This window comes from Sturnira hondurensis, unplaced genomic scaffold (genome assembly GCF_014824575.4).
Source record: "Sturnira hondurensis isolate 20B ecotype Veracruz unplaced genomic scaffold, ASM1482457v3 Scaffold0000022, whole genome shotgun sequence".
Lineage (NCBI taxonomy): Eukaryota > Metazoa > Chordata > Mammalia > Chiroptera > Phyllostomidae > Sturnira > Sturnira hondurensis.
In genome coordinates this window covers 1,238,090-1,260,731 of record NW_028072653.1, presented here as the reverse complement: position 1 = coordinate 1,260,731, position 22,642 = coordinate 1,238,090, and the positions used below count along the sequence as shown (strand labels likewise).

General features: G+C 37.3%; 1 protein-coding gene across 2 annotated transcripts; it reads right to left on the bottom strand.

The window, feature by feature from the left end:
* Positions 1 to 1,332: 1,332 nt before the first annotated feature.
* On the bottom strand, positions 1,333 to 22,209 carry UBLCP1 (ubiquitin like domain containing CTD phosphatase 1). 2 transcript variants are annotated; one of them, XM_037053188.1, is made up of 11 exons: positions 21,895 to 22,209; positions 19,676 to 19,873; positions 18,804 to 18,895; positions 18,324 to 18,409; positions 18,123 to 18,238; positions 17,181 to 17,279; positions 13,455 to 13,492; positions 12,863 to 12,961; positions 7,823 to 7,939; positions 3,928 to 4,055; positions 1,333 to 2,418 (listed from the first exon to the last, which is right to left on the bottom strand). In XM_037053188.1, exons 2-11 carry the CDS (start codon positions 19,827 to 19,829, stop codon positions 2,391 to 2,393), a joined length of 957 nt encoding a protein of 318 aa, XP_036909083.1. In that variant the 5' UTR covers positions 19,830 to 19,873; positions 21,895 to 22,209; the 3' UTR covers positions 1,333 to 2,390. The 2 variants fall into 2 exon arrangements, with proteins under 2 accessions (XP_036909083.1, XP_036909824.1); XM_037053929.1 differs by lacking the exon at positions 18,804 to 18,895.
* Positions 22,210 to 22,642: the final 433 nt, after the last annotated feature.

The following is a 22,642-nucleotide window of genomic DNA, read 5'->3' as shown; positions in this document are numbered from 1 at the left end:
AATTGCGAGCATCAATACCCTCGGGCTTTTGGGCCATCATAAAGTAAAAACAAGGGTGACTTGAACACAAACACGTGACACTTCGACCGTCAATCTGACCACCAAAATGGCGACTAACAGCGGAGGAGCTTCGGCGGCGTGGAGACGCTGAACGAGGAAACGCTGGGCGTGGAGAGGCCGGGGGAGGAGCCGCCCTATGTCCTGGGCGGGCCCCTGCAGCACTCAGATTTCATCGCAGCTCCGAATGGCCTGCTGTTGAGAAATTATGCATTATCTTTGGAATTTTCCATGTGGTATTTTTGGACCACCACTGAGAGCAGGTAAGGAAAGCACAGAAAGTGAAACCACGGATAAAGGGTAACTACTGTATCGTAAAGATAACATGCTGTTTCCCCAGAATGTGCATCTAAAGGAAGTCATTTGGCTCTGTGGTGTGTGCCACATACAAGGAAAACTGTATATAACATCAGTATGTGTTCAATAAGTAATGAAATGCAAAGACAACCTCCAACTTCCACACTCTGTGAATGGAGTGATGACACAACACTGGTGAGCTCAGTAGGCTGACAATGTTGTCTTAGAATAGCTTCATCTAGCATACATACTTGGTTCGGGCACCACCTAATGGCAAAAATATTTTTAAACCTGTTTTTCTTCCTGAGGCTTGCCAAATTTTGTATTTGTCTGCGTAAAGAAAGTATCTGTTTGAAATGTCTATTTAAAGTTTTAAGTGATTGATTCTCTTAAAAAGATTAAGCCTTTTACAGTGGGAAATGTACCGATGAAATGAATATTCTATTCCATCTTTAAATATTTAGTTTCATAATTAAGAAACCCTTTAATTGAACCACTTTAATTAAGGGTTCTCAAACTCTTCTGCACCATATACTCAATAACCTGTCATAAAGAAAAGTTTCTTTGAGAAAACATGGTGCTTATTAGAATTAAATAATTTAAGTTGCTAAAACCAATTCTGAATTCATGAACAGTATACTTTTATAATAATTTATTTATTTTTAGAGAGAGGGAAAATGAGGGGGAGAGGGAGAGAAACATCCATGTATAAGAGAAACGATTGGTTGCCTCTCCCATACCCCCAGCCAGAGACCTGGCCTGCAACTCAGGCATGTGCTGTGACTGGGAATTGAACCAATGACCTTTCGGTCCACATGCCAATACTCAATTCACTGAACCACACCAGCCAGGGCCAAAAGGCACACTTTTAAAACCAAAAACATTTAATTTTTTAAAGAGGTCCTTCCCTGGACCTAATGTTTTGTGATTCAACAAAGGCAAGTACTGTATTGGGATAACACAGAGAAGATAACAATATTTTAAGAAAAGGTATTTATTATTTACACCACTGAAACAGTCCTGTAATATACACCACGTTCATTTGAAAAGATCAGATTCCTTTCAAATACAAGAACTGTACAAAGCAATACTGTCAACACAAAACAGTGGTCACATTACATGTCTGCAGGCTTAAGCAATGCAAATAAATTTTTTAAGTTTATGGCTAGATATTTTTTACTGAAACAGTGTTTGCACTTAGACAAGATATAGCTAGAACAAAACAAAAACTTTGTTCATGCTTTTTAGGGCTGTATCAGTGATATGTCCCATTTTAAAATGTATTGCCCTTAACTACTTGTATGACAATGGTTTTAGGAGAAATGTTTCTACTTAGCCACCAAAAAGAAACACTCTTGGTGCTTAGTTCTATTCTTCAATCTTACATTTCCTTTCATACAATGACATCAGTATTACAACCAGTAATACTGATTGTATTTTTTTTCCAGTTTTTTCTCAAAGAACATTGACACACATACATCCAAACTCAAACAGCTCACAATTTAGAGATGTAGATAGTGGAGTAAGAAGGGACATTGTGTCTATGACAAAGGAATTTTTTTTTAAAAAAACTTGAAATATTAAGCATACTAATCTAGGTTCCTTACTGTGAGTAATTTTTTTAAAAGTCAAAGTTGTAGTTTCAAGATGGGTTTGGTCTTAGATTTAGTCAGACACCAACAAAATAAAGCAGGAGCACAAAACATAACTTGTTTCCAAAGTCACAGAATGATACTGCGGTGTGTACATTTTTGTCCATTTTGTGTGTGGGGGCTGGGTAGGGAAAAAGCTCTGTCCTCAATGCTGGAGAAAATATTTTTCAAGAGTTAACAGTTTATTCATATAGGGAAAAAAGATTATTTTTAGCATAATGCTATGATCTTCGAAAAATATAAAATTAAATTTACAAAAACTGGAAGACCAAGTATAAGCAGTCTGGTATTTGCTTCAGTGTCCAGCACTATTATAATGATTTCTAGCATAAAAGCAAGAGTTCATGGATCTCAAGTATCAACAACTGCCAGCATAGCTTGGAACTACTGTCCTTGCTTCTTTGAGAGATACCTGCAAGAAATAAAAGAAGGATGTCTAGGCCACATCATGCTAAATTCACAATAACAAAGGAAAGTAGTTTATTTTAGTAATAAAATAAAGATGAGATGAGTAATACTATTTTTGGGGTAATACCATTCACTACCATTTTTTGACTATGTGCCATGCTCTGTTCTATTATATATTCCAAGTTCATTTAGTCCTCACAACAGCTGTATCAAGAGTTTTCTATTAGAACTTATTCCTATTGTACAGAAACAAAGAGGTTAAGCAAGGTCATACAGCTAGAAAGTGACAGAACTCAGATTTAAAATAAGGTCCTGGAGGCTGCACTCTATCACTCTATATTGCCTTACTTCCAAATAATTAGTACTGCAATTTCCCCAAAATTCCTCAATCTTCATTTAAAGATCTTATTTTTATTGCACAAAGACAGTGGGTCAAAGTTGCTAAGGGACTCTGATCAAAAGTGCAAAGATACAAAGATGCAAAGACATTAATTTATGAATCAAACAAATTTTCCTTCATATTTTATAGAAATCTACCACTAAATTAAAACTTTTATATCTCTATTTCTCATATTTATAAATTACTATATTCAGTGGTAATGGGGTGAGAAAAGAGTTCTTAAAATCATAACACCTGGGTAAGTTTCGATGATGCAAAACTTGTTCCCTTTGTGACATTGTGGCATTTGTCCCCATCACTTAGTTATGTCATCTACAATGTGGAGATGGAGATAAAATTCCCTGTTTACCTTCCTATTAGGATTACAAGACTAATAGAACCTATATGTCAGACTGGTATGAAAGCCAAAAGTAAAATTTGAAAAGCCAAAGTGTCGTTACTACACGAACAATTTTTCCTGTGGCTGTATTAGTGAAATTAAAGATCGAATTCCAAACAATTACTTGTAGTACATAATAATCCTGTGCACTTCTCAGAAGGTTTTTCCCTGCTTCAAAATCTTGATGTTTATATGCAGTCTGTACGTAGATTTGCACATATGTGTTTAAAAAAGGCTAGAAGACACCAAGATGGTAATAGTGGTTTATCTTTGGAAAGGAAAATCAAAAGTAATTATTGTTCTGGTGGAATAAAGTTGTCTAACTTATCTGCTATACAGAGATTATTTGTAGATTAATTTTAATAGGAAAACTTTTAGTGTATTTTATGCTGACATTATTTTACAGTATGAGAATGGAGATTACATTCCCGTATGATTAATAAAAGAGTGACTATTTTTAACTAATGTCAAAAAATAATTTACAGGTAGCATCACAAACATGTACCACTCTCTCAGGTCCTCTCTATTAGAAGTACTAAAGATTTTAAGATGTGGGTTTCTAAAGAAATTAGAGGTCAAGACAAAAGGTAAAACACTTCCAGGGGAGATATCACGTGATTAGAAAATATTCTTAGGATTTACCCATTTTAAATAAAACTTAAGAGTTATGCATATAACCAGTCACCAATCTTTTCATTCATTAATGAAAAAGGAAATAAACAATTAGCACTTACCTTTCCCAATATTTGTGATTTAGGTCCAAAAAGTCATCTAATTTTGCTATTTCCTTGAGGTACTGAGTTAATTTTAGAAGTTCTTTGTCTTTATCTCGATTTAGATGCGCTTTCATAAAAGGCCTTATCTATTCAGAAACAAGCATTACCCAACATTCACATTACAATACAGAAACTAGGGCAGATCTACACTATTCTATCATTTAGAGTTAACATGATTAAAATATCAACAAAGATGTGAATACTAGAAATTACTTTTATATTATCTCAGTTTAATAAACTGACAGTCATGGTATAATGTTTACAGTACAAGTTAAGAGCTCTTCCACCTAATTTACCAGCTTTCTTATAACACTTGAACCCTACCTGGCTTTTCTTTGCGTAACTCCTTAGACTTTTCCCCCTATTAATCCAGCTGTTTCCTACTCATTGAATAATTTCACTCATAAAAAGGTAACCCAGATACAAACTTGGTCTAACCAGGGAGATAAATTTTAATATTGATGATTTTCATTTCAGTATTATTTCTATGAAATTTTTATATAACTAAGGTATCAAATATTTTTATAACCTGTTTCCTCTTTCATTTTATCTTAAGCATCTATCATTAAAGTCTGCATAAATATTCTTAATTATCCAAGAGTTCTCCCACAAAAAGTCATATTTTCCAAATTTTACAATTGATATATTTTATGATAAATTTTTTTAAGATTTTACCCATTTATCTTTAAAGGGCAAGGGAAGGAGAGAGGGAAAGAAATATCAATGTATGGTTGCCTCTCATGTGTCCCCCCCACTGGAAACCGACCTGCAACCTGGGCAGTGCCCTGAGTGGGAATCGAACCACGATCCCTTAGTTCGCAGGCCCGTGCTCAATCCACTGAGCTACACCAGCCACGCTATGATAAAATTTTTAAGGTAGATATATTTTGATTCATTTTAAGTCAGGATGGCAGAAAGGGTGGAACTGTAATTAGTAAAGGATATTATATCTTGAGTGGCATTTATATGTTACCTTTATCACAATTTGCTAAACTATGAATTTCAGTTTAGAAATAAACTTTTCTTTGTTACAGTTCCAATTGAAAGTTTTGCTTTTTTAAATACATTAGCTCAAATATCTTTATATAACTCAAGATAACCTTCAAAAATTTTATATTAACTTTGCCCTGACCAATGTGGCTCAGTTGGCATTAGCCTGCAAAGTACAAGTCACCGGTTTGATTACCAGTCAGAGTACATGCTTAGGTTGTGGGTTTGGTCCCTGGTTGGGCACATACTGGAGGCAACTCTTTGGTATTTCTCTCTCACATCAATGTCTCTCTCCCTTTTTCTCCCTCCCTTCCCCCTCTCTAAAAATAAATAAATAAAATATCTTTAAAATAGATAAAAATTTTTATAGTAATTTTAAGTAAAATGGTATGTCTGGAATTTGCTTCAAAATATTACAGAGAGGAAAGTAGGTAAGTACAGAGCAAACACATCATCCATGAACTGATAAGTTGTTTAAACTGGATGATGTAGACAAGGAGGTCTTGTTATATAATTCTTTGGAGTTCTATTTATATTTGGATTTTTCTATTATAAAAAATATTTTTAAAAAATTTCACATACTAATGAAAAGCACATGTAAGGACTGAATAATACTTAGTAAAGTATTAATGGAGCCTTACTGTGATCCAAAGAAAATGCAAACTGGTCATTAGTTATTTGTTTTACACAGTAACAATGAAAAACAGGCAGCTGTCAGTCTGTGCAGAAGCAAGCACCTGTAGGAGATCCCACTTCCAAACAGGCAGCGTGGGCAGTGCTGTTTCACAACAGCAGTGAATGTGCGGAGCCTTGCAGAGCCTCACTTAAGGGCTGGAGCTGGTAGTAAATAGGCGTGATATCATGATGTAGTGCAGTAAGTATACTGTAATGTTTTAATGTATTCCTTCATTCAACTTTTAAAGGCAGCATATTAACTTTTAAACTATTAATGTACAATGTATCAAAGTGATTCAAAGTTTAAAGGCAGGAAGGGAATTAAACTGAAAGAGAAAATAGACTCCAGTGGCAGATAAATAAGATTTTCAACCCAAGGCCCTGATAAGTTACATTTACTGCTAAGCATTTGGTCCTGGGCACCATTAAACAAAAAACTAAAATATACAACAATTCTGAGTCTAAAAGTCAATGAACCAGTTAAATAAGAAAATCTATTATTCATCTAATGGACTTCGATGTCTCTCCAGTACAATCACTGCTTACTGTACCATTCTTCAAAAATGATCCAAGTGCTCACTAGCAGTATGGACAACATATGGCCATTGTCATGCACACTGAAGAACCATTTTTAGGAACTTAAGAATAACTAGATCATCTGAATTCTTGCATATTATCAATTCCTTGTACAGATAATAAAAATGAAGTTTTCAGAGTATCAATTGATTTATCTATGACCAAAACTCAAGTTCTTTTAGCTCAGTACAATATTCATGATTCACAGATGCCTTCTATATATTTTAAATCTTAAGATTAGCAAGCTTACAGTATTAGAAGTTAACGATTTTTAAAATAAGCAGTCTTATGTTTTAAGATCTCTGAAATCTTTATTTGACACTTCTACCAAAAGTATTATGAAACCATGAAAACAAAACATAGTGCTTCAGAATATTTCTCAATTTGAAAACTGCTTCTGTGACAGTGTGGGCAGATTATTAACAACTACCTTCTTAAAAGAGGTTTTCAAAAAGACACATGTAAGAGGTTCCTGTAGAAGGCTTAAAAACACCTTTCCTGAATTAGAATTTTGGGGAGTGGAGACTTACGGACTTATAGGAATTCTTTCAGTGATTCTACTGAGATTCTACTCTGATTTTTTTATAATTCTGCTCTAAAAACACGAAGACCTAGAAACTTGTATTACATCTCTGCATCCAAAGATGAAGAGGGCCTAAATGTTGGCTGGGAAATTAAAGATTTTTTAAAACAGACATGAAACCAATTATATATATACACACACACATATTTAACCGTCACCTGAGGATATGTCTACTGATCTCAGAAAACGAGAAAAATTACTATGAGAGAGAAAGACCGATCAGCTGCATCCTATACACGCCCAACATGGGATCAAATAGGCACTCAAACTTTTGGTGCATGAGACTATATTCCAACCAACTGAGCCACCTCGCCAGGGGTATATATATTTAAAGTTAAAGATCTTCTCAAAAGTCATTCCTTGNAAACACGAAGACCTAGAAACTTGTATTACATCTCTGCATCCAAAGATGAAGAGGGCCTAAATGTTGGCTGGGAAATTAAAGATTTTTTAAAACAGACATGAAACCAATTATATATATACACACACACATATTTAACCGTCACCTGAGGATATGTCTACTGATCTCAGAAAACGAGAAAAATTACTATGAGAGAGAAAGACCGATCAGCTGCATCCTGTACACGCCCAACATGGGATCAAATAGGCACTCAAACTTTTGGTGCATGAGACTATATTCCAACCAACTGAGCCACCTTGCCAGGGGTATATATATTTAAAGTTAAAGATCTCAAAAGTCATTCCTTGTTTCACTTATATGTGGAATAAGAAAATAAAAATAAAATAAAAATAAACTACCAAGCTAGTTCATAGATCCAGAGAATAGACTGGTGGTTGCCAGAGGCAGAGGCCGGGGTAGGAGAAAGCTGGTTAAAACTACAATACCTGAATGAGTTAGCTAACCAAAGAGAGGGTGTTCAATTTTATACAAACTTTTCCAAATATTTAAGCTTTTCCTGTGCAACCACAAGAATATAATAGTTTCAAAAATTTATGAAATTCAACGGTGTTGAAGTTCTACCACATATTCCAGGTTACATAAGCAAAGCAAGTAAAATTATGTCTTACCTTTAGTCCATTTTGTGGGTTCATTAGAAAATTTCTTCCTATGTCATCAAACATAATGGTGTTCTTTTTGCTGTAAAACTCTGAAAACTTTCCCCATATAACACCAAGCGGCTTTACCTTTGAATAAAAGTTTAGATTTAACTCAAATTTTATCAATAGTTCACCCTTTCTTAAAAGCAGAAATAATGCAGAATGCCCTGCAGAACTATGCGTATGTCTCTTTTCTCCATAAGACAGGGACAGCTGGCTGTGTGAACAGACCAGAAATGAGATGTAATACACTTTAAAGCATAATGTACCCAGAAATATTTACTTCTGAAAAATATATTCATGTCTAACTGAATTAAATCGCATTATAAGACTTTCCATAATTTCAGCATGAAGATTTGGGGTCAAAGGAAGTGTAATGATTTATTTTTATTATGTAATGGTTTGATAATCTTTTTATTTTTAGCTCTCATTTATTTTTTAATCAAATAGTCTAAAATTCTCTTTTACCCCTTACATCCCTCTCTCCCCAGCAATCACCATACTGTTGTCCACGTCCATGAGTCCTATTTCCTTTTTGCTCAGTCTCTCCAACCTCTAACCTCCCCACCTGCCACTGGTTGTCATTTGCTCTTCATCTATGAGTCTGTCAGTAATTATTTAATTTAAAAATTCTCAGACTTCCGGCCAAGATGAAGGCATAGATAGACACACTGTGCCTCCTCTCACAACCAAAATGAGGACAACAATTCAGAAACAAAATAGCCAGAACTGACAGAAAACTGAACTGTATTGAAGTCAGACAACCAAGGAGTTAAAATAGATACATTCATCCAGACCTATAGGTAGGGCGGAGTCAGGTGGCCGAGCAGAGAGGGGTCACAGCACAAAGAGCAGTGGCATTGAGTGCACAAGGCACACTGAGTGTACATGACCGCAGCGGGCAGATTCTGGGCACATAGGTGGCGGCAGGCAGACCCCAGGCACAGAGTGGCAATGGGGAGACCCAAGGAGGTGGCAACTGTGAAATAAGGCCTTGCAAGCAAGGTGGCAGACCAGGTGGTCCCACATAAACGAGGCACAGATAAACCAGGCGAAACTGGGGAGCGAGAGAGACTGCGCAACCCAGGGTCCCAGCACAGGGAAAGACTCCTCGCCTCACAGGAGAGTTCATTGGAGAGACCCACAGGGTCCCAGGATGTACACATGCCCACTCACCTGGGAAACCAGCACCAGAAAGGCCTAGTTTGCTTGGGGGAAGCAGCGGAAAGGACTGAAATCCAACAGAGAGTGGAGCAAGCGCCATTGTTCCCTCTCTGACCCCACCCCCACCAACCAGTCACAACCCAGGAACTGAGTTGTCCCACTCTGGTGAACACCTAAGGCTCTGCCCCTCATACATAACAGGCACTACAAGACAAAAAAAAAAAAATGGCCTAAGTGAAAGAACAGATCAAAGCTCCACAGGAAATACAACTAAGCAACAAAGAGATAGCCAACCTATCAGATGCACAGTTCAAAGCACTGGTGATCAGGATGCTCACAGAATTAGCTGAATTTGGTTGCAAATTATATGAAAAAATGAAGGCTACGCTAAGTGAAATGAAGGAAAATGTACAGGGAACCAATAGTGACAAGAAGGAAACTGGGACTCAAATCAATGGAGCGGACCAGAAGGAAGAAAGAAACAACCAAACAGAAAAGAAGGAAGAAACAAGAATTTTAAAAAATGAGGAGAGGCTTAGGAACCTCCAGGACATCTTTAAATGCTCCAACATCAGAATTATAGGGGTACCAGAGGGGCAAGAGGAACAGCAACAAGTGGAAAACTTATTTGCACAAATAATAAAGGAGAATTTCCCCAATCTGGCAAAGGAAATAGACGTCCAGGAAGTCCGGGAAACTCAAAGTACCAAAGAAGTTGGACCCAAGGAGGAACACACCAAAGCACATCATAATTACATTACCCAAGATTAAAATGAAGGAGAGAATCCTAGAAGCAGCAAGAGATAATGGGACAGTCACCTACAAAGGAGTTCCCATCAGACTGTCAGCTGATTTCTCAAGAGACCTTGTAGGCAAGAAGGGTCTGGAATAAAGTATTCCAATCATGAAAGGCAAGGACCTCCATCCAAGATTGCTCTATCCAGCAAAGCTTTCATTTAGAATGGAAGGGTAGATAAAGTGCTTTTCAGATAAGGTCAAGTTCAAGGAGTTCATAATCACCAAGCCTTTATCATATGAAATGTTAAAGGGACTTATCTAAGAAAAAGCAGATAAAAAATATGAACAGTGAAAGGACAATAAACTCACAGTTATTAACAACCACTCCTAAAACAAAAGCAAACTAAGAAGACAGCTAGAACAGGAACAGAATCACAGAAATGGAGATCACATGGAGGGTTAGCAATAGGGGTGGGAGGAGGAGAGAGGGGGAAAAGGTACAGCGAATAAGTAGCATAGATGGTAGGTAGAAAATAGGAGCAGGTGAAAATAGTATGGGAATATAGAAGCTAAAGAACTTAAGGCAAATGGACACAAACTAAGGGGAGGAATGTGAGTAGGAGAGGGTGTGCAGAGTGAAGGGGAATGAAGGTGGGGAACGGACAACTGTAACAACATAATTAATAAAATATATTTTTTAAAATTCTCTATAATTGTATAGATGTCTGCTGAGCAGTCACATAACTTCCTGTGCAAATACTATTCCCTTAGAATCTGAAGGTCACATGAGTGTTTTCTTAAAACTGGAGAACCTTAGTGATGGCTAATGTACCTGGCCCTTTTAATACATAATTTAAATATTCAAATATTTTAATACAGACTTTAAGTGTTACAGAAAATTGATTTTGTTTTTAATTCAGTGGCACAGGTGCATAATTTCTAGGGCTCTGGATTGCTTAACTTCAAAACACCATAATTTGTTAAGTTCTTGTTTTTGTTTCTGAAGACTTAAAATGAGCCTTCAAAAAAATTAATTCCTTTATACATTCATGTCTGTTGGTACTTGCGTAAGGTCTATAAGACCACATAAGAAATAACACTGATTTCCTGTGAGACATAGAATTAAGTGGCTAGAGGGCCCAAGTGGGAGAAAGACTTCTCATATTATATACTTTATTTTGAATCGTGTGAATGTATTTTACACATGTAGAAGAAAGTTTTTTAAATAAACTAATGTTTAGTGGCAAAAGTACATTTTGATTAAGAGTCTCATTTATAATATGATGCACATGATAATACTAATTATATGAGATTAAATGATAATAAGTAAATGGTGCCAAGCGCTGTCATTTAAAAATGTTATCTTGCCCTACCTGATGTAGCTCAGTGGATTGGGCACAGGCTGCAAACCAAAGGGTTGCCGGTTCAATTCCTAGTCAGGGCCCATGCTTGGGTTGTAGACCAGGTCCCCAGTGGGCACCAGTTGAGAGGCAACTACCACTGATGTTTCTTTCCCTCTGTTTCTCCCTCCCTCCCTCTCTCTCTAAAAATAAATAAATACAGTCTTTTAAAAAAATATTTTCTTTTTCTCCTTCTATAATTTATTTTAATGTGAAGAAAAAGCCTATTTTCTTCTTTGTGCTCTATGTATGGCCAAAAATGTTACTGAAATATTTTAATTTTACTAAAATTTTATTTGCCTGAGTTTGTCAGTACTTGTTTACCACTGAAACAAAACCCTCAAATACTTAAAGACAAATATACAGGAGCTGACACAGAAGCCAGATTCTTGGTTTTCTTGGCTAACAAGGTCTCAAGAAATGTGACGAGAGCTTTATGACGCCTGGGATTAGGACACCTACATCATCCTAAATAGTGTTGTCATTTTGTGTTTAGGTCAAGTACCAGTTGTTCTCCAAACGGACTACTTTTTCTTAATTAGAGAAGTAGAATTGTCAACTGTAGAAAAAAATCGAAAACACAGAGAAGCTCAAAAGAAAATTTTCCACTACTTATAATCCAGTCAGTACCAAAGATAACAACTAGATAGTCTGATAACATTATTTACCTTCGGCCTTTTTTTATAAACAGCAGCAGCCACAGTTAAGCTAACGGGAAACCTGAACCAAACAAAGGTTAAGAACTATTTTCTGCATCATATGATTTAGCTGTATCCCATTATATAGATAAACATAAATTTACATTCCAATTTCCTCTTACCAGTATAGTGAGAATTTTTACTCCTCTGATTTGTCATTGTTATAAACACTACTAAGTTTAACATATCCCAAAGTTCTTTTTACTATTTAGATTCTGTAAATATACCACCTCACTAAGTAATAATTATATTTCCCCTTTGATATATGTAGTATATTTCCTTTACTGAACAAATCCCCATGCACTTAAACCTTCTTATTTATGATTTTGACAATTTTAGTACTGCCTCCCCTGAGCTTTCCCAGCATGCTAGGTTCTCCCCAATTCCTATCAGTCTATGTTTCCAAAAGGCATGGACCATGTTTCTTCCTCTCTTCATTCCCTGTGATAGTGCCTATCACAGGAACTTGCAGATGGCAGGAGTTCAATCATACGACTTACTAACAAGTAAATAAAGTGAAGAACCCTAATCTTTTTAGTCCAATCCGTTTCTCTGATGGCTCTTGTTGCTCTTCTTAGGAGCTTCACACACATCACCCCAAACTGCATGCAGCATGACATATGTTTTTACTTATCAGTTTCACATAGGGCAGGACAAGCATTTTTTGGTTTGCTTCCAGTATCTCCCTTGAGGACAGTTAGTATTTTTTCTCATCTACTACTCTGCCTTCAGCAACCCTGTGCTGTCATCATCATGGGACAATTATCCATGACCTTTCTTGACCTTTCTACATCAAGACCCTTAATTTTATAATTAAAATTCAAATCTAAAAAAATAAATAAATAAAATCTACTAACCTTAAATTCATTTTCCCATGTCAAAACTCAGATACTTTGCTGACCACTCAGATGTAGTTCTAAACTCTTTCTGTGGTTTATTCCATCAACATAAATACATAAGTACACTAGAAAATAGACAACTTGTTAAATAAAAGGAAAGTGACTTCTTACATCTATTAATCCTCTCCGTGGTGTGTGCACTGTTATCATAGCAGCACTGTCCAACATGAAGGTAATCTTATAATTTGCATTTGTGCTCACTCCCAGCTCCTATAAATACAAATATTCATGTGGTTAAAATATAATAATGTGGAAAATTCAGGCTTTCTGAAAATTCCAGCTATAATTTCCCATAATGCCAACTTTCTATCCCCTGGCCACCACTTCTTAACTGGCCAGTATTTTAGTTGCACTTAGCTGAGTTGATAAATGGCAGTCCAATGAAAATAAAGTAAACATATTACTTCCCCATTCACTATTTCAAAAGAGCACCACTCCTTCAAGTATCGCACAGCAGAACAAAGGAAAGGAAGGCACTACAGTGAAACAGGAGGAGGGAGAACTGGGAGCTCGGTGGTGCTTCTTCCTGAAAAAGGCGTGCTGCTCAACCCCGCCGGCCCGTTGGACTTCACACCTGCCTCTACCTCCTGACACTATCCACTGAATGCCCTCCGATGAGAATAAAAGTAATTCAATTAAGAACTTTAAAAAAAACAAATGAAGTTTCAAAGCATTCATAAATGGATTATTTTCTAACACTTACTTTCATTTTAGCTTCAATCCACTTCATATTTGTGGCAGCTAAAACATGAGGAATGATAATATAATACATGAATAGCTTGAATTTCATTTAAAAAACCTTTCTTCTGTATATATAAGTAAATAAGTTTTCTAAGCAAGACTGACTAAAAATTCAATAAATTATACATGTATGGTAATTTTAAGTATAAAAATAAATTTATTTTAGCATGTTTTCAAGACAATAAAATTTAAACAACTTGTATCTAAAAAACAGAGGTAACAAATGCTCAAAACACTATGACTTTAGGAAATTTATAAATAAAGACCTAAATTATCTTTAAAACAGCTGTAGTACTATTCTCTATCAGTTCTACACGTAAAGTTAGGGTCTCTGGATTCCCATATTCTTCTATCCAGCCAATGCACAAATATATATGTCAATATAAGAAGATTAATACTGTGTTGAACCCTGGCCAAGTAGTCCAGTTGGTTACAATATCATCCTGATACACCAATGTTGCAAGTTGGATCTCAGGTCAGGGCACATACAAAAAGCAACCAATCGTGCATAAATAAGAACAAATTGATGTTTCTCTCTCCCCCCTCATCCCCGCCTTCTATCTAAAAATCAATTTTAAAAAGGCGTATTGTGTAGAAAGTTACTGTTAAAGATTAGCTAGGCTCAATCAATTCTGCTAAGCTCAGCAAACTCAGTGTTCATTGAGTGTAGCAGCTTTTAACAGAGGGTCTGAGACAACTAAATTCATGAACTAATGCATGTTGTATATCTGCTCACTGTCAAACACCAAAGAGTTTTGAAATCAATAATATTAAAATTTAACCCTCAGCTTTGTCTGACGACCTGTTCTCAAGTTACTACACTACAAATTACAATAGGTATTGAAAGGTTTTTCTCAGGCTCCATGGAGAAAGAAATGCCAATCAGCCATAAAGTTAGGCAATAGAGTTTTATTGGGGTTTGCGTGCCCAGGCGAGGTTCTCCCAGTCTGCAGTGAGGCCAGGGGAAGTCGCACCCAAGCAGGGAATTTCGTGGGGTCTTATTTTCGTTGGCTCCCTGTGGGAGCTGGGGATTGGTGCCCTCTGAACAAAGCAGCATTACAGCATTGGTGGTCTCTTCCTCGGACTCAGGTTACTGTGAGGATGTCCGTCTTGGCAAAGTCCAGCCAGAGCTTCCTCCTATCCCCGCCCACCCCAACAGGTGTTACAAAGTAAAATGTTTAAAATGGGAAAAAGGAGTTCAATTTTTTAAAATGTGTATTTTTAAAAATATTTTATTTATTTATTTTTAGAGAGAGGGGAAGGAAGGGAGAGAAACATCAATGTGTGGTTGCCTCTCATATGCCCCCCACTGGGGGCCTGGCCTGCAACCCAGGCATGTGCCCTGACCAGGAATTGAACCAGCGACCCTTTGGTTCGCAGACTGGAACTCAGTCCATTGAGCCACACCAGCCAGGGCTGTAGGTGTATTTTTAAAGAGCAATAGAGGTACCTGCATTCTCAAGCATACACACACAACCACCAGAGGAATCACCTCCCATGCAAAACTGGCCCGCTAAACTGACATTTTAGAGAATGATGCATCTACAATGACAACAATCTTGAGACAAAAGCCAATTTTTGTATTTGTCTCAGTATATATTTTGTATTTATGTTTTTTTAGATGAAAAACAAAAAGATTCACAGGTAACAAAATAGGTTTCTAATTACTAAGTAACTATTACATGCCAGACACAGTATTAGGTGCTATACTGCTATTTTCATTCTTACAATGACCCTGTAATACAGGTTTTTTCATCTGCATTTCTCAGGTGAACAAGCTAAGGTGCAGACAGACTAACTAACCTGCCCAGTATCACACAGTCAAGACAGAGCCAGAATTAAAACACTACTTTATTTAGCTTTGAGGTGCCCTTTCAACATATTACCATGAAATATCATAATTTATAAAAATAACATTTTAAACATATTATTATAAAGTTCTCTAAATTTTTAAGTTTATTTTAATAATTTAGAGGATAAATTTTTTTTCTCAAATGTCATCTCAGATATCAGTTACTGAACAAAAATTTGTGTCGCAGGAAGCTTTCTTCTGTGTCTTATAAGCCAAAAAATTAAGTATTTATTTTTTATTTTATTACTAATCTTTTAATCCTCACCCAGGGCATGTTTATAGATTTTAGAAAGAAGGAAAGGGAGGGAGAGAGAGGGAGAGAAACATTGACGTGAGAGCTGCCTCTCGCATGTGCCCTGACTGGGGACCAAGCCCACAACCTAGGTATGTGCCCTAGGGAATCCAATCTACAAACTTTGGATTTACCAAATGACACTCCAAAGAACTGAGCCACAATGGCCAGGGCAGAAAATGATGTATTAAAGTCATTAATCTTAGTGACTGTGAACTCATATTATCACAAAACAGAGGTAACTGATAACAAGGAAAAGTACAAAGAAAATTTATAGACTACAATACAACCATGTGGTCTCTCATAAAAAAAATCCAGTACACTTAGCCCTGGTCATTGTGACTCAGTTGGCTGGGCATTGTTCCACAAACCAAAAGGTCGTGGGTTTGATTCCCAGTTGGGGTACATGCTTGGGTTGTGGGTTTGGTCCAATCAGGGTGTGTTTAAGAGGCAACCAACTGATGTTTTTCTCTCAAACCAATGGTTCTCTCCCTCTCTTTCTCCCTTCCTTTCCTTCTTTCTAGAATCAATGAAAAAAATTTTTTTAGCCCTGGCTGGTGTAGCTCAGTGGATTGAGCTCGGGCTTAAGAACCAAAGGATCGTGGTTTGATTCCCAGTCAGGGCACATGCCTGGGTTGCAGGCCAGTTCCCAGCAGGGGCGCATGAGAGGCAACCATACATTGATATTTCTCTCCCTCTCTCCTTCCCTTCCCCTCTAAAGATAAATAAATAAAATCTTTTTTAAAAATACTCTTCAAAAAATTGAACTCCTTTTCCCCATTTTAAACATTTTACTTTGTAATACCTATTTGGTTTATTTAGTAACTTGAGAACAGGAGGTCAGATAAATTGAGGGTTAAATTTTAATATCAGTGATTTCAAAACTTTGCTTCCCTTTTCAAGACAGACTTACCACAAAAAATTGCCATTTGAACTAAACAGTATGCTGAGCAATGAATGTAGTAAATTGACTTTTTGGAGCCAACTCATTACCTTTATCTTATCACAGACTTGTATGTCCCTGGAATAATCCACAGACCACAATTTGAGTTAGACTACTTTAGTCCATTCATTACCTTTCCTTATGCAATATCACATTGCCTCTCTTTATTTCTGAAGAATCACATTACTATGATTTTTAAAAATATGTAACTTTCTCCAAATGTTTTGAAAGCAGAGTGATAAAGAAAGGAGAAAGCAACAATATCCTAATATACTGAAGCACCAAAGATTCTACAGTAAAGATCAGAAAGGTTCCTAACCCAGGTGGGGAGGGGCCTTATAAAAATAAGGACATTTTACTCTCAAACCAGTCTACTCTCTTCTTATATTTAACTATTTCAGTGGTATTTGGCAACTACATGTACAAGTTTATATTATGATGCAAGAAAGTCAAACATGATTATCAAAAATTTGCTAAAACAAATGAAAACTTATCATATTTAAACACAGGTCATTTTAAGTGACATTTTATAAGGCAGAATAACATAAGGAACACCTTATTTCCATGAAAATATAAACAAAAATATGTGTATATAGCTTACACCAAATAACAATGTCATAATCCTCATATGCAGATGTTAGGAATTCATGAAGATATGGCCGCATTAATTCTACCCCAGTCTCTGCACAAGACCTATGGTCTAAAAGAAAATCAGTCATAGACGAGTATTAGTTCATTATAGTGGACAAGTACCTAATGTCAATTAAACATAGGAAATGTAACACAAACACTCAAATGTAAGCTACTTCAGAATGAACTACACACATTGGCTGACAGATGTCTTCATAGCACAAAATTTAATATCCTTGGGATCCAATTTTAATTGATCGATTCCGTTCAATTTGTGAAGAGCAGAAACCAGAACTCAGGCTTACACAATAAAGTATAAAGTGTTTTTCTCATCTAGTCTTTCAAGTCTTTAAATTATGATGCACCCATAAACTAGAATTCGGTGTGATTAAACAATATAGGTATTTACTCTACAATGAATAATATTAAATCAGTAAGATGTTCAGTATATCATTAAGCAAAAGTAATAAAGGTATACATACAAACACATCCTTGAAAATACAAAAAATAGGTCACCAGTAGCTCAGCTGGTTATAGCATCATCCTGATAAGCCAAGGCTGAGGGTTTGATCCCCAGTCAGGGCACACACAAGAATCAGCCAATGAATGCATAAATAAAAGGGACAATAAATCAGTGTTTCTCTTTCTCTCTCTCTCCCCTCCTTCCTTACAGTCTCTAAAATCCATAAATAAAAAATTTAAGAAAAGATATACAAAAATATAAGAGTGGTCACTTTGAGTCTTGCGATTACAGATGACTTCTTTTTATTCTTGTATGTTTTTGCTACAATCAATGATTTACTTTTGTAATAATAGGAAAAGCTTTCAAATATTTTATAATGCAAGGAAAACATAAACAAAAGGAAAAAAGTTGTAGATAACAAAAGATAAAGCCCAATTTTAGCTAACTTACCAAATAACGTATAATCAACATCTAGTACCAAAAGCTTTTTCCCTTCCCTGGGTGGATTCAAAATTTCCACTTTGTACTCTTTTACTCTGCGAGAAATTTTCAGGAGGTTTTCTTCCCTAAGGAAAAAATAAAATCAGATGAAGCATTCACTTTTTCTCACATTACAACAACCAATCTGCTTTGGTAGTGAAAAGCACTTACCTATTTTCTACTTCAACCACTTCATCTTCAATATCAAAGTCATTGACAACATCATCGTTGTCTGGAGGTGGACCTAAGACGTCTTCCTATGAAGATGAAAATGTTTCGTTTTACTACGTTATCTTTAACATAACAAATACACGCATAGTAAAAAAAGCAAATGAGAGAATGAGTATAAGAGTTTTTTAAGCACACACCATGGGAAAAGTTTCATATTTCATAATCTGCTATATTCATTTACTAGGCAAATTTGCCATGTTCAATTTGACCATTTGCACTACTACTATACTTACAGCGGCTACTTAGTAACAAGTTCCCCAGTGTTTGTTTCCTGCTGAGTTAATACCACAATCACTGTGTAGATTTTATTTTTCATTGACTTCTAAACTGACAATTTTACCACAATTAAAACTATGGTACAGAAGTATAATGGAAATCATATCTTCAAAGGGACAAATGGTAACAAAAGTAAACATTTACCAAGCTCTCCTCACGAGTTCCCATCATCATGATTTTAGTATTTGGTTTCAGTTTGAGAGCTCCAAGCTTAACATCATTTTCTGCAGGTTTGCCTACAATACAAGCAAATGACTGTTTTCTCACTAAAGTTCAGGTGCTAGTTTCACTATCCCATTATACAAAACCCTAACATAAAAAAGTCTGGAACAGATCCCTCAGCAGGGTTTTTTTCCCCCTAAATTAACAAACTAATATTGCTGAATTAGGAATTTCTAACACACTAATACAAAGTTTGATTTTTCCCCAACTCCATCTTAAGAACACACTTGCTTATTCAACTCACAAAATAAAATAAATTCATGGTTATTTTGTTGTTCCAGATGAAGATAATTGTTTTCCAAAAACTCTTGAAAACCGCGCACCTAAGATAATTGTAGATTTAGTGCTACTCAAAACACACCTTTCAATAATATGACAAACACAGACACCATGAAAGTCCCTTTTAGACTGGGTATAAACACTGCCTATAACTGCTAATCATCATTTTAAATCATCATTACTTTCAAGTCAGAAAAGATAATTTGGAGACAGTACAAGGCACAGCTATAATGAAAAGGCAGATGCCAAAAAACTTACATTGTTTTACCTGGGACTTCTGTGCCAAACATTTAACAAGTAGACACCAACTATCAAGAGGCATCAAAAATAATCTTAATCTTGGTGGTATTTTCAAGTAACATTTAATAGTCTTTCTTATATCATAAAACAATTTTAGAATAGCTCTATCAAAGAAACTTCAGAGAAATCTCCAAAGAGACTTATTAAAGAGAAAGGTAATAGCTAATATAAAAATTTGTATCAATGTAAAAAATCTGACATGAGGAGAGAACTACCTTTAACTTTAAGTCCAAGTAATTTCTGTCGTTCTGGGAGCACTCCTGTAAGGGTCCTGAGAAACTGTTTGAGATCCAGCACAGTATCATCTTCTGAAAGTGTGGTCACTGAATATTCCTGTCCACCCCATTTTACAATGATAGGGAGAGCCATCCTTGAAACATATGTTGAGGCAGATCTTGTTCAGAAAAAAATACCTAGGAGGAAGGCATATACAAATAAGTGAAAATATCTTAAAGATGTATCCAAACATGTAAGTTTTACAAACTGTACAGTTTTGAGTTCTATTTTACAACTTGATGGTAGAGAAACAGGATTTTCTTACAATAATGTTACCCGAATGCCAAAAGTTATTAGGACTCAAAGTTAAAATGCCTCTACCTTCTCAATTTTTGGCTTAGAATCACTGCTTCCTGATATTCTATCAGATTCTCTCTGTTCATCTGAAAAGCTGCAATAATTGGGTACCTATCCCTCCCTCTCTGTTTCATCAGGTTTATGCTACAGACAAGTTTCTCCATGATGGACCACTGTTCATTTAACATTTGAGAGCTGGTGGAATGAGTGGTTAAGAGCACAAACTCTAGTCAGATTATCTGGATTCAGGTCCCAGCTCTCCCACTTATTAACTATCTTCACTTTGGAAAGTGACTTGAGCCTTAGTGCCTAGGTTTGCTCATCTGCAAAATAGGGATGACAATACAACCTGTATCTCAGGGTTCTTAGGAAGATTAAATTAGTTTGTATTTATAAGTCACATCGTAGCTGGCATATAGTAAGAAGCAATATGTAAGTATTGGTAAGAATAAATTTTTAAAAACTGAAGTATTCCAGGCACTGTGTTAAATAAACAGTAAATGACCATTATTTTTTCATATTTAATACACTGGACAGTTTTTTTGTGGCGATAATCTCAATTCAGCAAGCTTGTTGGTAAGAACCGTCCCACTTTTATAACTAAGGAAACAGGCATTCAGAGAAGTTATATAATCTCCTCATGGGCATATAACTGGTAACAGAACAGGTCTTGACTAAATTTTATGTTTTTCCCTACACCTTCTCTTGAACTGGACCTGCAGACATCAAATATCAATAAACACAAAACCCACAGGCACATAAACAGTTGCGAATAGTTCTCAACAACAAGAGCATGTAGGTCTTCTCCTCCATAAAGCTTTCTAACACATTTCTTCAGTTTGTTCCCCCTACAGGCTGGAGGAATGAATTTTCTAATTTCAAAGTTTTGGTATTTACAAATGCCGACACTTATTTATTGAAACCTTTGTACTCTTCATGCGCTACAACCCACTGCAAGAAAGGCGGCAAATTCTGAATCTTAAAAAATAATTGGAACACTTAGGGTGGCAGGTGTCTTCAACATGCCCGTGAAAAGAAAAGCACCAGAAATCCACCGATATTTCCTCTAGTATGTTTACAACCTGCTCTACTAAAAATTTAGTTAAAGTGTGTCACTTCAGAGCAGCAATGAGTTTCATGTTGGAGAGAACCTGCTCTAACAAATGTTACTATCCTCAGTAAAAAACAAAAACAAATGGACCTTTTGAATCAAATTTAAATAGTTTTAATATTGTACAGATTAGTAAACTCAAGTAAAACAATTTGCCTAAGACCACATGACTAAAGAGTATTTTGCAAAGGCGGAAATTTGAAAGCAACAGCAGCAAAAGTTAACCTCTTGGGAATTGAGGGGAGAGGGTTAACTTTTCAACAAGCCTTGCAAAAGGTATGTGAAGGTCGGCTGTCAATTCCCACCGAGGACAGCACCACGGCGGCAACGGGGGCAGTGCAGAGGCGAGCGCTGAGGGAAGGGGCTGCGATGGAGCAGCTTAAAAAGCAGGGGCAATAGAAGCCCCTAAATCCAACTGGACCGGGTGTCAACCTGGAGAACGAGGGGCAGAGGTGCTCACACCCCAAACGGAGAATGAAGTGTGGGGACCTAAAAAGCTCATTGGGGCGCGCGAAAGCCCCACAGGCGAGGGGGCCGGATGGGAGAGCGGCTGCCCCTGCGACTCCCGGGCCAGGGCCGGAGGCCTGGGCAGGAGACCAGGGCAGAGGCGGCCCGGGGCGCGCACACGCAGCCCCCAGCCCTCCACGGCCCGCCCCGCCGCAGTGGAGGCCCCGAGAACAGCAAAGCAGCTGCCTCCCCGTCCAACGGCGACTCGCGGACAGGACGCCGGGGTACTCCCAGTCCCCTCACCTGGAGTACGGCGGAACCAGCAGTAGCAGACGCAGGAATCGCAGCAGCAGAACGGAAGGCACCGGAAGTGAAAGGCAGGGTCGGGAACCCGCTGACGAGTCGGAAGTTGAGGTTCGAAACGGAAACGCGCTAGAGACGGCAGATCTGCTTCCTTTGTTTTTCTGTGGGTACTAATACTGGATGGCTGATACCGGGGATTTCCTCACGGCGACAAGGGAGCCACGCCTTTCCAAGACTGCGACCACTGCACAGAACCCTCCGACCCCCCGGCTGGCTGCGGGCCCTTGCCTGTCCTGCGCATGCGCCAGTCGGGAGGGTCCCCGCTCCGAGGGTGTTTCGGGGATGTGACGTCTGTGGTGTTGGGGGCTGTGAGGTGGGTTGGACGTGGTACGCTGGCTGCCCCAGGGGTGCCGATATCTTCAGGAAACTCAAGAATAGGACTTGGCTTTGTCCGCCTTCCAAGTGAAGCCTGAAAGTGGATCTTTGAGGACCGAAGACTTGAGATATTTCCTTGGCACCAGGGGTTACCAACATTCGTTAATTTCAGTTTAGGATTCTACCTATTTTACCCAGTCCGCAGAGGAATCGGAAGGGGCAGACCTAAGTGACTCAGAAAACCAAGGAAGTAAATCTCAATATAAGAGCTGCCCTGAAGATTTTTATAGCATTGTATCAAATTCTCCACCTGCCCATCCCCACCTCCATGCCATCTTTGCTCTAAGAGGAAAGCCAATTTACAAACCCTGAT